Below are 14,642 nucleotides of genomic sequence, written 5' to 3' on the forward strand. Positions count from 1 at the left end.
TTTCATGCAATTGAAAAATATTGAATGATTCTTCTACCAGAGAGATAACTGTAAAAGTTAAAATCATTATTTTAAAAGGTGTTAGTTCTGGAATCAACTGTAATTTTACCAAAGTCTTTCTGCTACTAAACAGTACTCTAAGAATTAACTGCGAAATTGTCACAAGGAAGGCTCTCATAAACACACACAGTTATTCTCATAGGCAGGGATAAGACTTTCCTCTTTTCATTGTTCAATACTGTTCTATAAAAACTTCCTACAGAATAGAGCAACAAGATGAAAAACAAAGAAGAGTAACAAAGGAGAGAGAACATCATCCTAATACTTTCTTTAGTTCACCAGACATTTTCACCAGTTATTCTGAAGTTGAATATTGAAATTCTGAAATCACGTTGCTCTGAAATCAACCTTGCAATTGTCTACAATTGACTTGAACGTAGTAAGACTGTGCAGGCTTGAGTTTGCTATTGTTTATTAAAAGCAAAGACTTTTTTCCTGAAAGATGATACAGTTCTTTCATAAAGCACTGGATTTCTCTGACTCACTGTGGAGAATCACTGCAGAGAAGCTGATAAAGGGTGGGAAAATGCTGAGTAGAATATCCTTTACATTCAAAGAATAAAATGCATCTGGATAAAAGGACATTATCTGCAGAAAGTCGTGCTTCCACTGGAAGAAAACAAAACCAAAATATTCCACTGTAAATAAATATCCCAACAAGTTATCTGTGCTGTGTTCAACACATCCATGCTCTTAGAAAAATCGTGAAGAGAGTTGGTGTGGTAGCACTGCTAGAGGGAAAGGCTTTCTGGATACACAGGGAACCTGCATTAAGTGCTTGTTATGGTTTGTTTGGTGTTTTCTTGTGGACAACTAAAGTATAGCTGTTTGATATGCTATACATACATATATAAAAATAAAACCACAAGCAGCACAATTCAAAAGTCCACAGGCAGAAGCCACCATGGCCCAAACCAATCCCTCTCAAATGCCTTCTCATCATATCTCAGACTGCACAGACCCTTCACACTTGTACCACTGGTACAATTTCAGCACCAGTAACACTGAGGAAATGGCAGGGGCAATGACCTTCTCAGAAGATGGTACATCACAAGCTCTCAATGACAGGAGCTACAGAAGCAGCTGTAGAGTCAATGCTTGTCTCTGCAAGACACGCAACATTTGACAGCCATACAGCTCAAACACAAAGCAAGATCTCACACTTTTTGAAGTCTGTTTTTCAGTTGGGATATTTAATAAGAAAAAAATATAAATAAACAATATTAAATATGCTGCTTCCTCCATTCCCTGGATATGATTTTTAAATACTTTACAATCTGTCATTGTGTTGCAATGTCCCCTGTGCAATACCAGAAGAGTAGTACTGGGATAACACCACCCTAAATATTGTACATTAAACCACAAAATTCAATGGAAGACTTTTTTTCCCCCCAGTTCCTGTTGCAACCTGCGTTATGCATCCTAGGCCTACATTGTTGTATTTTTTCAGTCTCCAGATGAATATGGCAAACTAACCGTAGTTTTGAAGAAGTGATATACAATATATACTACAAAAAGCACTGGGTCGACCCACTGCAAACACCAAAAACCTGTCATTGGACTTTTAGTTTTCCCACAACAGCAACAAAATGCAGATTTATTCTGCAAATAGCACCACAAAATGCTGCTGCAGTGCTCTCCCTCACTTGGGTGGTATGCCTTCTGCTCCTCCCCACCTAAGAGTTGCACACATACCAAAAAACAGGAGTCTCCCTAATAGGAAAACTCACTTTTATACATGTATTACTTGTGCCACAATACACCAACAAATAAAAATAACTATTCAAAAAAGCCAGCAGTACCTCTCATGCCTAGGTCCAGGCACTACTTCAAATAAAAAAGATTTGCCAAAGCGTTTTGACTTTAATTTTTTCTTGCTATTTTTAAAAAGGAAACAGTATTTCAAGACTTGTGAAAATACAGTATGAGTTCACTGTAAATCTTTATGAGCTGGCAACAAAAATACAGAAAAATACTTGCATCAACCCATATTCCTGCTGCTTCTTGCTACGGCAGGGCTGAAAAACCACTTTGCTTTGTCCATCAGTATAATGACACCTCTGTCACTGAGCTATGCAACAAGACTGATTATTGTCTTTGTTTTAAAGCCTTGGCTATACTACAAAAATGATCTGTTGCTGACAATGGATGTCAGCAATGGGCACAGCTGAACCCAGCTGTATGGACAAACACAAGTTTTGTTTATACAAGGACATCTTTTGGTGTGACCTGTGGTGTGAATTTAAACCAATGTAATTATGGCTTTTTCCTGTTTATCCTCATCCCATTCCCTATAGCTCTATTCAGATAAGAAATTACTGCCGAGGACTTCAACAGAAGACAAAATAGCAAAACAGCCCACACTGTACAGGCAGCCAAATTCCCAGTCTGTTTGAACTGAGCTGACAGTGTTAAATTATACCTGCTGTAGACATGCAATACAAAGGCAGTTTAATTTTTCTCCTTTAGGATTTGTTTTTAAACAGTTTGATAATCATTACATCCCACCAATGCCTGCGTAAGCCTTAACTAAACAGTGATACATTGTCTTGAGATACCTAAACTAACTTGGAGCAAACAGGTTCTCTTCACCTCAGAACTAACCTTGCTTCAAATCCTAATCCTCCTTTCTATTCAAACATCAAAGCCCTGCTCAGCAGAGAGGCCTCCCTCCACTGAGCTGAAATCCAGAGCCAGGAAGCACACTGGTGTCCTGAGCCACAGCCAAGAGCTGAGGAGCTGTTTAGCCTGGTAAACAAACTAATGCCTGAAAACTTAATGAAGGGGAGGGGAGAATAAAACATTCGCTTTTTCTTTAAAGCCATATATTTTCATTTTTAAATGACAACTGTTAAAATGGGTGCAGCCCAAGGCTAAAACGGTACTGGCGTTTCCAACGTCTCCTTTTTGTTTTCTTTCAAACGTTAAATTAGATACACGCCAACTCAAGCTAAGGGCCTTGCATAGAAAATTTAAAGCCCAGCAAAGATTTTTTTTGAAAGCCTGTCACTCAGCTCCACAAATCCAACATGCACTGTCACAGGTCAGAGTATTAATTCCTTATTAAGATACAGGGCAGAAGTGCATGCCAGCACTCACAGGCCACTCTTGCCCCATCTCTGTTCTGCAGGTGAAGCAGCCAAGCCCGCAAGACGCAGGGGCACAATAATTTAAGCTTGTTCTTTCTCTGCTCTCCTTATCTCTGTACAAAGTTTTATAAACAAACAGGTCACTTCTACTTTTGGCCCTTGTGCAAACCTCTAACAACTGAAAACAACATTAGCAAATGTGTGTGGGGAGGGAGAAATGTGAAGGAGATTAACCAGAAGTTGGGCTCCCTTACTTTTCATAATAGGAGACCAGAAAAAAAATTCACAGTTGTGAAAGCCAGTATCCCAAGATCTTGACAGCAAGAATTTGACAAAAAAGGTGACATTCATAATCCATCATTTGGAAATGCTGGGTAGTATCTGAAGTCATTACCAGAATATGAGTAATTTTGTTCCTCCTGGAAGAAAAGTACTCCTCTTTTAGAGATCATGTACTGGTATCAATATTACCCATGGAATGATATCAAATCTCTAGGTTGGTGGTAGTCATGCTGGGATACTCACACTAAAATCCCTGCAAGGACAAGGCTTAAGATGCAACTTAGAGTTAAGTGATAATAATTAGCTGTAGCATTAAGCTACTTATAATTCAGATGTGTGAATCTCCATTTGCTGGAGCAAGGAATATTAACATCCTTAGAACAGCTTGACTGAAAATAATTAATTTGTAAATTCTGCCAAAGAGGTGATAGTCTCAAAAAAATAAAGAAAAATCTCTTTTTCTTCTTACTATTCCTGTTACATTAATTTTTTTACAAAGACAAGCTGCTGTACTGCAAAGCACACAGACTTTGCAACGAGCAGCCCTCCAGCAAGGACTTTCTTTCAGTGTTTTTTCATTTCAGCATGGGAAAATCATGCAGCAGATGCTCATGGAAGTAATGCTAAGGCACATACAAGACACTAAGTGCAAATCATGCCTGGCCAATATGGTGGCCTTTTTATAATAGAGTGATTGCAGCAGCCAGCAAGGCAAGACCAACCGATGTCATCCACCTGGACTTCTCCTAAGGCCTTCAACACAGTCCCACATAACATCCTTATCTCTAAACCATTAAGATATGGATTTGAAGGTGGACTATTTAGTGGATAAGGAATTGCTGGATGGATGCAGCCAAAGTTGTGATTAACTGCTCTCTGTCAGGTGGAAGCTGGTGGAGTGTGCCTCAGGATCACAGATCTTGTGACTGGTGCTCTTCAACATCTTTATCAATGACATAGTGAGATCAAGTGCACCCTCAGCAAGCTTAGAGATGACAAAATAGAAGGAAGAGATGCCAACCAGAGGGATCCAGAAAAACTTGAAAAGTGAGCCTGCAAGAGCTCACAAAGTTTAAGAAGTCCAAGTCCCAGGAGCTTCACCTGGGTCAGGAAGCAACCCCAGACATAAGTACAGACTGGTAGAAGTCATCACTGAGAGCAGCCCTGTGGAGAGGGCTTGGGGATTCTGGTGGATGAAAAGCCAGACATGAGCGAACAACATGCACTCACAGCCAAGAAGGCCAACCACAGGCTGGGCTGCATGAAAAGAGATGTGGCCAGGAGGGCAAAGGAGATGATTCTCCCCTTCTACTCTGCCCTTTGTGAGACCCCCAACCAGAGTGCCACATCCAGGTCTCTAACACAGTAAAGATGTGAACTTTTTAAAGCAGTCCAGAGGAAGGCTACAAAGATAATCCGAGGTTGCTCAGAGATGCTGTGAACGCCTCGTCCCTAGAAGTGTTCAAAGTCAGATTGTAAGGGGCTTTGAGCAACCTGGTCTACTGGAAGGTGTCCCTGCCCATGGTGGGGAGTTTGGAACTTGATAATCTAAGGTCTCTTCCAACTCAAACCACTCTATCATATACTATAGATTTCAGACTCTTCAGTAAGACTTACACTAGAAGTTCACTTGTCTGAGTCTCCCCAGTCCCACATGGAGACAGTGGTAGGGTATTTTGTTTGTGTTAAGCAAGAGATTATGCTAGGTCCTCAATTTCTGATCCAGGTTCTTTGACACAGCTGTATCATATGGATTAATTCTACAATGAGATGAACTCTTTTCATGCAATTATACCATTGTAATTCAGAAAGGCCTTCTGGCCCAAGTGTTTTGTAATACAAATAATCATGGATATATCTCTACTGGCCTGCAGCCTAAAACTGGTCTCCAGAACTCATTCCTTCTCCTTGGAGACTTTAATCCTTCTCCACTGACTACAGAGGAAGCCTAAAGAGGGTAAATGTCCCTAAAGTTAGGTTTTGCTAGTAACTCCCCTCCTTTCTTCCTTGCTGCTAGACTTTGCTTGGAAAGGCTTTCAGTGTTACAGCCATCAGTTTCAAGACCATTATCACCTTACACATACCAAAATACTGTGCAAGATGTCAGTCCCTGCAATCCCCTCTCATCTTATGGGATGTGCTCACTGCAGACACTTGGCTCCCTGAGCTTCATTCAGAGCAACATTACGTTCATTCTCCCTCTTGTTTCTACTCTTCCACTTCCAGAGATTACTGAAAATACTTTGGGATCCTTCTGGATTGAACGCACCTTAAAAGGTAACATACACAACACCTCACTTCCGGGTGATGTTTTCCCATATTTATACAGGAGCTGCACAAATTCAGCTTCAATAATACCAGAACCTGATTTAGAGGCTTCAAAAAACAGTATTGAATGCTATTCCAAATGTGTGGGCGATACCTAGTTTTCTGTTCTCACTCTTGGCTGAAATACTTCAATAACCACTATTAACTGAAGGCAGCAAGCCCAAAATAAGAACCACAGACTCTCTAAATTCCTGCAAAAGAAAAAAAAACAAACAGTGAAACTATAATTTCTCTAAAACACAAATGAAGAGCTTGAAGTCACCATTACACTTTAAAATCAGCTGAACTATTTAGACATGCAAAATTAATCAGCTGAGACAAAATACCAGGCTTCCCTCCTGAACCATTAAGAGAGACTGATTATACTGAAACAAACCCAGAAGTTAATTTCCAAAATGTCAGCTAACTCTAATAACAAAAGGCACAAAAGAATAGGCTTTGCAGGGAAAGAGGAGGAGGAACACTTTCAAGTGCTATCATCAAAGGAGCAACAAAACCGGCTTCAAGTTTGTTTTGCCCCATCTTCTGCTTTCACACTTGAGATGATAAGAAGCCACTGACAGCAAGAATGACCAGATATGACTTCAGAGCAAAGGTCCCAAATACTGAAGACTTCATGTACACAGAGAAAAGGAAGTCAAGCTCCACATGGAAACCAAAGGTTTGTTTATGCTTGAGTACTTGTAATCACCACCAAAAGGAAGCAGTGGGTTTATTTTTAGGGATCTATTTTTAGCGAAAGCATTATCTTAACATTGTCATTTCATGGTATTAGGGAAAAAAATGCTTTCCTTGTGCTAAACTTAGAGTCACCATATTTCCTGTAAGTAAGGATCAGCTCAAAAAAAGACCTACTCTTCAAAGATGAGAAAATCTTTCTGGGTTCTCTTTTCTTGACTAGATGTTGAATCAACTTTTCCAACAGGCTAATGGTGCTGCTTAGTCTCAAGTGCGAAGAAACTCAAATTTTGATTCCCAAAAAAACAAGCTTTGGTTAAAGGTTGTCAAAAGATGCCCACTGATGCTGGCTGTACACTAAATTAATTTTAGGTCATATTAGAATAAAGACTCGTTTTCCAGCTTCCAAAGCTCAACTGGCATAAGAAACAAACCAACTACTTCATGGACACCTTCTCAGTGACCACCCAGCACATTCCTGACCTCCAACTGGTCCCCAAAACACACAAAACCAGGCAGCCCAGAATCACAATGGTACACACAGACTAAGACTATAAAGCTAAAAGGAAATGTCAGAAACCCCTAACTTCAACACAAATAGTCTGTTTGTTGCACACAATCATTCCCTGTAGAATGACCACAGGTGATAACCAACAGCAAAATGTAAAAACAAAAATACTAATATAGAAATTCAAATTGCACAGAAAGTAAAGTTCTTCACAGTATTCCTCCAGAAGAAGGTTATCCATTGCTAAGGCGGCTTAACAGACACTTGGAGAGGAGACTGCATCCAATGACATGAAAGTATGAATTGTCAGCACTGTAACAAGTAAGATCCCAAATATCTTAAAATAAACTATGTTATGTTAATCACTTGCATGTGATTTTCCCCTACACTCACCATTGGTGCTACTCTGTGATCAAAGCTCTGCAAAAAGGTATTCTGAGGCCATTTTGACCAGTAAGCATTAGAAAAGCCTGTCCCTAATGCCTGCAGAAACAACTGAAACTTGTTAATAAAAATCACTGCAGTGATGAACTCCGTGAAGACAGCTCATTACAGTATCCAGAAATACATATGAAATAGGTCAATCAGCTAGAGGGCAAGCCAAGGCAAATACAATGTAGGGCTAACTTAATCATTATACTAGTGGCTTCAAGTCTTCTTTACAGACTGGAAGCTGTATTTTGTACTAAAAAGCTATGCAAAGTCTGTGCTCCACAATGAAGCTGGCATGGAAGTTTCTCATAAAACTCTTCCTGGCTGACCATGGCTGACAGGAGAAAGCCAAATGCTTACATCTGAGAGTATCTGAAATAAAGATGAAGCTACATGCACAAGTGGATATGCCTTATTTCCCCTCACTTGAATTAATGAGCAGAATCTTATGTACTGAAGGAAAAAGTGGCTGACGACCTATCCCTATCGCAAAGGCGAATGAAGCACAGCTGAAAAGCAAGTACATCTTTAGCAGTAAAACTCAATTGTTGCTCACTGCATTTCCTCAGCAGAGTTTCTGTAAAACACACCCAAAAGCTAATCATCTTCATCTCCTATTTTGGCAATATTTTTGCAGAACTGCAGTCAAGGCAAGAATTAATTTCTAGATTCTGTAGAATTTATATATATAAACGTGGTCTGTAGCACCAAGTATCTGGTCAGAACTCAAACCTTTTCTCCTCATCAGAAATAAATATCATATCACTGGAGTTACAGATCAGCTTTGTCCTCTTTAAAGGGCTCAAACTCTCATTTTACAAGAGTCTCGGTATATAATTGTAAAATTTGTACTAAAAAAATAATTAGAAGACTGAGGCAGATGGTCAGAACTAGATAACTTCAGAGAAAAAAAAGAGAAAAGCAAAACCAATAATTCTGTACCTCTGCTTCAGTAGATGTCTACACAAATTGAGGAAAGATGAAGACTACAGCTGTAGAGGCTCCTGCATTACTTACCTGTATAGTATATGCTAAATTCTAATCTGTTCTTATTTTCTGCTAGCTTCACAGTGCAAATAAATGTATGAAGAGAGCATTCTGCACTGACACGAAAGGAATAAGGCCAACATGGCAGCACACTCTCATCAGTTGAATTTGCTATTCTTGCTATTTTTACCACGTTTTAAACATAATGTACACTGACATCATCATTTAGTCTCTCCTTTTTCACAGGCTAGTTATTTGGAACATCACACACTTCCACTACAGACTTCAACACAGATGTGAGTGAAACAGGGAAAGGAAAATATACAAGCACACAAGAGAAAACTTATATTTCATAGGTTTTAAACTGTATTTTTGAACATTCCTTGTATTTTCAACAGTGGGACTCGTGAGTGTGTTGGTGCCTAAGCCCCACATAACAAGTGTTCAACACAGCTGTCCAGCTCTGGTCAATGGTGTGCAGACACACAAGGCTCCGTGCCTGTACACCTCTCCCTACCTACGCAGACACGCACTATTTACAGCCCTTGTCCCTCCTCGCCTCTCTTCCTCTACCTGCCCTGAACCAAGCACTAAAGCAGAAAACTATTGTCACATGAAGCTGTTGACACACTTCCTGCTGCCCTGCAGTCAGGAGGGGAGAAGTTCTGTGGGATCAGATAACTCATCCCAGCATGCCCAATGGGGCACACTATTTTCAAGAAGATAAAATTCCATAATGCATCCTGGCATAAACTCTGCAACACTGAATTTCCAAGGCAGACCTTGACATCCCATTTTAACTGCATGCCTTGGAACACAGAGGACTGCTAATCCTTTTATACTCCAACCAAACCATCCATGTCATGAATTGTGTCGTAGGCAGTGCTCACAACAGAAATTTCACATGTTGAAAAATGGTTACGTTTAGCTGTTAGAAGCATCCAACAGCAGACCACATCCCAAATAAAAGCCTCAAAATAGCAAGTCCCACCACTCCCTAACACCATATGCATAACATTTCTCTCTCTTCCACGTTAAGGGTGTAGCTTTTCAGCTACACTTTTCAGCTGCTTTTTTGGAGGTGGCAAATGAGGAATGCCCTCATCACGTCCTCCTCACTGACATTATTTGTCCTGTCCTTCTGCATTTGACATTCAAGTAGCAAACAGTGGCAGACTTGCTGTGCAAGTAATTGTGCCAGTTCCAGAATCATCATGACAACTTTATGCAGACAAAATTCTTTAAAGCTGTGAAGATGTTCCTTTTCTTTCCCCTCTGCTCCCCCTTCCCAGTTGCATAAGCTTATTTTTCAACATTTGGCAAGAGAACGAATGCATTAGATCACAAAGGACCAAATCTGTTGCTGTTGTTTTGCTTTTAAGCTTCCTTAATTAGGCCTCCAGTTTTTGGAAAGTAGAAGGGAAGAAATGCACTGTGGTACAGAATTATCAATATTAACGAACAAGACACATTTCCAGTTTTTAAAAATATTCTGTTTGAGGCTAAATCAGCGTATCTAAAAGTGACCTGTTTGGAATAAGTATGTCACCAAGTTCGATATTTAGGTCAGTATTTGTGCAGTAATTCTAGTCTGTCCTGAAAACAGAAGTTCTGTTCACCTCAGGACACATACAATTAGGAAAACCAATCCTAACACCTATTCACCTTCCAAAAGTTTATGGAGGCAGAGCATGAGAGCTGTCTTGGCTATGATAGATTCCACTGTTAGAATGAATCTGATTATACAGGAGCGATGCTTATGTTTAATTAAATTAAGCCCCAGTCTCTGCAAACATAAATTCAAATCTTTTCTAGCATACACATACTTATTGTAGGAGTGATGCATTAGGATTTGTCTCATTCTGAAACACCACTAAAAAGTCAACACTGCCAATATTCTGTGGGGAGAGACTGCAGAGCAAGCATTCTTTGCAAGCCTCCTTTCAAGACTGAGCTTGTTATTTAAAAGTTAAAATAACATCATCATCTAGCTCTTCTGAAGGATACAGAAGACAGACATGACTTTTTTTTTCATAGTTAAAAACTGAATTGAGCAGTTTTAATGAAATATTTTACCAGGGATTTCCTTCTGCATAAAAAATTTTTAATTGAAGCTTTCATTACACTAAGTAAGAATCAGAAGCCTCAGCAGCACATATCAGGAGCACAAAGGAGAAGAACTACTATGAAGAGCTACCACTGAATATAAGTTAACACAAATGTCACTTTCAAAACAAATGCCATTAAACAGCATCTATATTTAAAATGCAGTCTTAAATATTATTCATAACAACTCACAAAAGTGCAAATACTATATACAACACCAGTATTAGGGAAGAATCTGTAAACACCATGTGACCTAGCACATAGTAAGCCACTAAAAGCTAAGTTTCAGAGCCATAATAACTCCTTTCCTAAATTTTCTTGCTTTTAGAAACACAGTGCTTTTTACAGTATTTTCTTGGTTAGCACGAATATTTCAGCAGCTTTGAACTTGATTAGTTTCCAAACACCTGAGGCAGAATACCTCATAAGAATGTTGGGGGTTTTTCTCAGCATAAGAATGTTAGTTTGCCTGAACTACGGAGCTGAAGATTCAACTTTTCTCAGTTCTTTACACATCATGATTTATAAATCAGGTGTGGTGCACCTAACAATTAAGCACTCTGACACAAACAGCACCCGCTGGAGGAAATTTCAGTTACTTTTGCAGCATTACTATTTTCCGTGTTTCTGTTCTTCAGAAACAGTGTTACTGTGCAGCCTTCCCACAGGACTGCCTTGCATACAATCGTGCTTGTCTCTGTTTTTCAGTTTCAGGACAGGAACCCCAAACATCAAAAAAACCAACTTGAAGTGGCAAAATACTGTTTGAAAATCCATGAATGCAGAATGCCAAGTTTCAGGTTTGGGAGCTGGGGAGTTGGAGAAAACGCCTTTATTTTTCCTCAAAGTACGTTTTACCAACTAAAAGAACAACATAGAGATCTTCTTCACTTCTGACAGTCTGAAAAGACACTTGAAACTATATATTTTCTTTCTACACTTACATAAAAATGGGAGGTTATGAGTGCATGAGGATATGTTCTCATGCTGGCTATCCTCCCAACACTGTTAGTCATTTGGGTGAACCAGAGAGAAAGAGAGAAGCACAGCATGGCACAGAACAAGCTTATGCTGCCAGTAATTCAGAGGAGCTTTCTGGCCATTTATCTCTAGCTCTGAAGTTCATTGTTTTCCAGTGTTCCTCACTCATTAGATTTGCCTTTCATTTATCTGATGTCAAACCCTCTGGAGATGAAAGGACACTACACTACTGTCCTAGAGACAGCCCTAAAGTGGCAAGAACTCAAAAACCTGACAGACTGTGCCTCACTATCTCATAAAACATGCCTTGAGGATTTTTACCTAGAGGCTTAACAGACCTAAGCAGCTATACCAGAACAACTTCTTTAAAAAGAATTTTAAAACTTACTGGAAAAAACCCCTAAAAGACATTTTAAATTATGCATATGCTAGAAGGTGCATTAGTTACTACTACTATAGTTTGAAGAAAGTTTGACATAATCAAATCTCTTTGAAAAGCCCACAGTTTAGACTGGATCATTGGCAGTGGGCTGGATAATATGCTGTTGCAATCTAAAGACAAAACAGATTAGTGCTACATGAGTGTCTCTAAGTACTGCTACGTAAAACTAAGTTGCTTTTACATAGTAAAGAGCATGTTGAGTCCTATCAAGTACAAAACTAATGAAAAGTTTAGGTCCAACTACAAAACCAAACAGAGCATGCTGACAGCACAGCAAAAAGACCTCCGTTGTAAAAAGTAGGAAAAGCATAATGGTTCAAGATATATAAGGATTTAGCAAAAAAGTGGCAGGAATTAAGAGATAAAAGAGACAACTGCAAAAACACCTTTCAACAGCACAAAGTGGAACTGAAGAGTTAAACAAAATAATGCAGGCCCTAAATTCCTATAATTAATTGTGTTCTAAGTCCAGTACAAAATTTGCTTTACATAGGTTTTAGTTAGTAACCCTTTTCACTGACAGAAAATGGTTTCCTTATTACAAATAACCCAAAAATCAAATAGTTATTAAATGAGAGAGAGGTTCAGCAACACTTCAAAGCAGGAAGAAAAATCCTTTATTCTAGCAATTTAATATTTAGGTTCTGTGTAAGGAATGAACTAAAAAAGCCCTGACATTATTTTAGGTATTAACAACACTGAAAAAAAGCTTTTTATTTAAAATGTTTACAGCTATATTTGTCATCCTTGTTGTTATACTGACCTCAGTAGATCCATCCATCCAGAAAATTGAAGAAGTTCAGTACAGCACTTTGCTTAGACAAACTCAGTAGAAAGAAGTCTTGGTGTAAATCAGAAAAATTCACCTTCCTATTGCCTGTTACCAAGTGCTCCCAAATTGCATATTTCCACACAACACTAACAGCAGCAACAGCAGGTCTTGACAATCAACCCAGAAGAGGGATAGTATTGCTCCATGGAGAAGACTCAACTGGGGGAAGCTCTCCAAACATACCATTCACACCAGTCAGCAGCATTCTCACCTTTGATGCTTGTCGCAGCCATCGCAGATATTCAGTGAAGTTATCGAAACAAATGTAGTAGGTCTGGCTTTGAGGTCCAGAGGAGCTAAATGCTAAACAGTGCTGGTGCTTTTTCACTTCTTCCACCTACAGCAGAGACACAAAACTGTGAGTCAGCAAGAAACAAAACTCTCTTTGCAGAACTCCCCAAGGCAAAGTTCAAGTGTGCCCAAGAAGAGATCATCAAGTAGAGCTGGACTAACCATCTCAAACTTGGATCTTGGATGTCAAATATTCATGAAATCTACACAAGCAGGAATGAGAACAGGAGGAGAACAGAGAAAATCACCAAGAACATAAACATTTAATAGAAACTGAGCACCATAAAAGGTTTGCCAGTGAAACGCATTTAAGGCTGTTTTTATGCAACCTAAAAAAATACAATTTATACTCCCTGGTTATTAAAAACAGGCTTAACAAAATGCTTCTCTTACAGCCCAATTAAATTCTTTGGCATTTCTCAACTTGCTAAAAAACACCCAGAGTACATCATTCTGCTACCATGCACGAGAAGTCCCACACAACTTATGGTCTCAATGTCTCAGTACAGCATTCTGGAAAGCCTTTGCAAACCAGGAAGTGCAGAGTATTTATGGGGATGAGGAAGAATATTTTTTAAGCAATAATTTTAAAAACACTTAGTTCTGTGCCAAACACCCTCCTCCCAAGCTTTGTCAGCATAAGCCCTCAGTACATTTTTCTGAGCTTACTTATCTTTTTCTTTTAAAATTTGTTGTCTTTCTGCTTAACACAGTCTGCATATTTTACATCACATAAGGCATTTCTGTGCAAAAGCTACTTAGAAATTCCACGTTAAGCAATTAAAATGGTACATAATCTATTCCCTTTTTAAATTAAAAGAAATATATTGAGATGAAAAGAATACTCATGTCAAAGAGAAGGTTGATGTGAACCTTAATCCTGTCCTTTCCAGCAACCTACAGCCAGGAACACAATTCGCTCTCAAGAGTTCACACACTGTTGCCAAAAGAGGACAGTGTTTCTACTTCAATATCTCCCGGGAAGAGCTGGAGAATCATGTGAAAAATCAGAAAAGAGGAAGGAAAAACAGCTCCTAGAAGGTAGCACTTCTTTTCATACTGCTAGTACAGAATATTAATGAAGCAACTCTAGTCTGCATATATAATATTGTGAAGCTTGTTTCTCTCCAAATAACTGTTTAGAATTCAACTTACCAGTACGTAAGGTAAAGGAGGATTACTTAAGGTTTAAATTCACCCTCAAGATGATGATTCTCTTCCCATTACCTCAGTGAAACAAGCCAATAATAGTTTTCTGAAACACTACTTAGGTTAAAACATTGATGTGGTAATCTTACTGTCTTCACTACAGTTTCACAGAAGAGTTAAGGTGGGAAGGGACCTCTAGGGGTCATCTGGTTTAACCCCCTGCTCAAGCAGGTCCACTTAAAGCCAGTTGCCCAGGACCATGTCCAGATGGTTTTTAAGTATCAGCAGGGGTGATGGATATGCCATCACACATGTGGGTAACCTGTGCCAGTACTCAGTCACCATCACAGCAGAAAAAAAAAAAATTTCCTTGTGTTCAGTCTGGAACTCTTGGGTTTTAGATGTAATCTATCAGACAATAGTTCAGTTTCAGCTTCTCACAAGGAAAAAATGTTTGCTGCTCTTAGATTACAACAG

The 14,642-nt window shown here is 39.1% G+C and overlaps 1 protein-coding gene across 1 annotated transcript in view; it reads right to left on the bottom strand.

Annotated features, from left to right (window-relative positions):
- PHLPP1 (PH domain and leucine rich repeat protein phosphatase 1) overlaps positions 1 to 14,642 on the bottom strand; it is a 134,657-nt gene that overhangs the window by 47,982 nt on the left and 72,033 nt on the right. Inside the window, exon 3 of the mRNA XM_014872427.2 lies at positions 12,937 to 13,062. Within this exon, the coding sequence (XP_014727913.2) occupies positions 12,937 to 13,062 (126 nt within the window). The remainder of the gene's footprint in view (positions 1 to 12,936; positions 13,063 to 14,642) is intronic.

This window comes from Sturnus vulgaris, chromosome 1 (genome assembly GCF_052056855.1).
Source record: "Sturnus vulgaris isolate bStuVul1 chromosome 1, bStuVul1.hap1, whole genome shotgun sequence".
NCBI lineage: Eukaryota > Metazoa > Chordata > Aves > Passeriformes > Sturnidae > Sturnus > Sturnus vulgaris.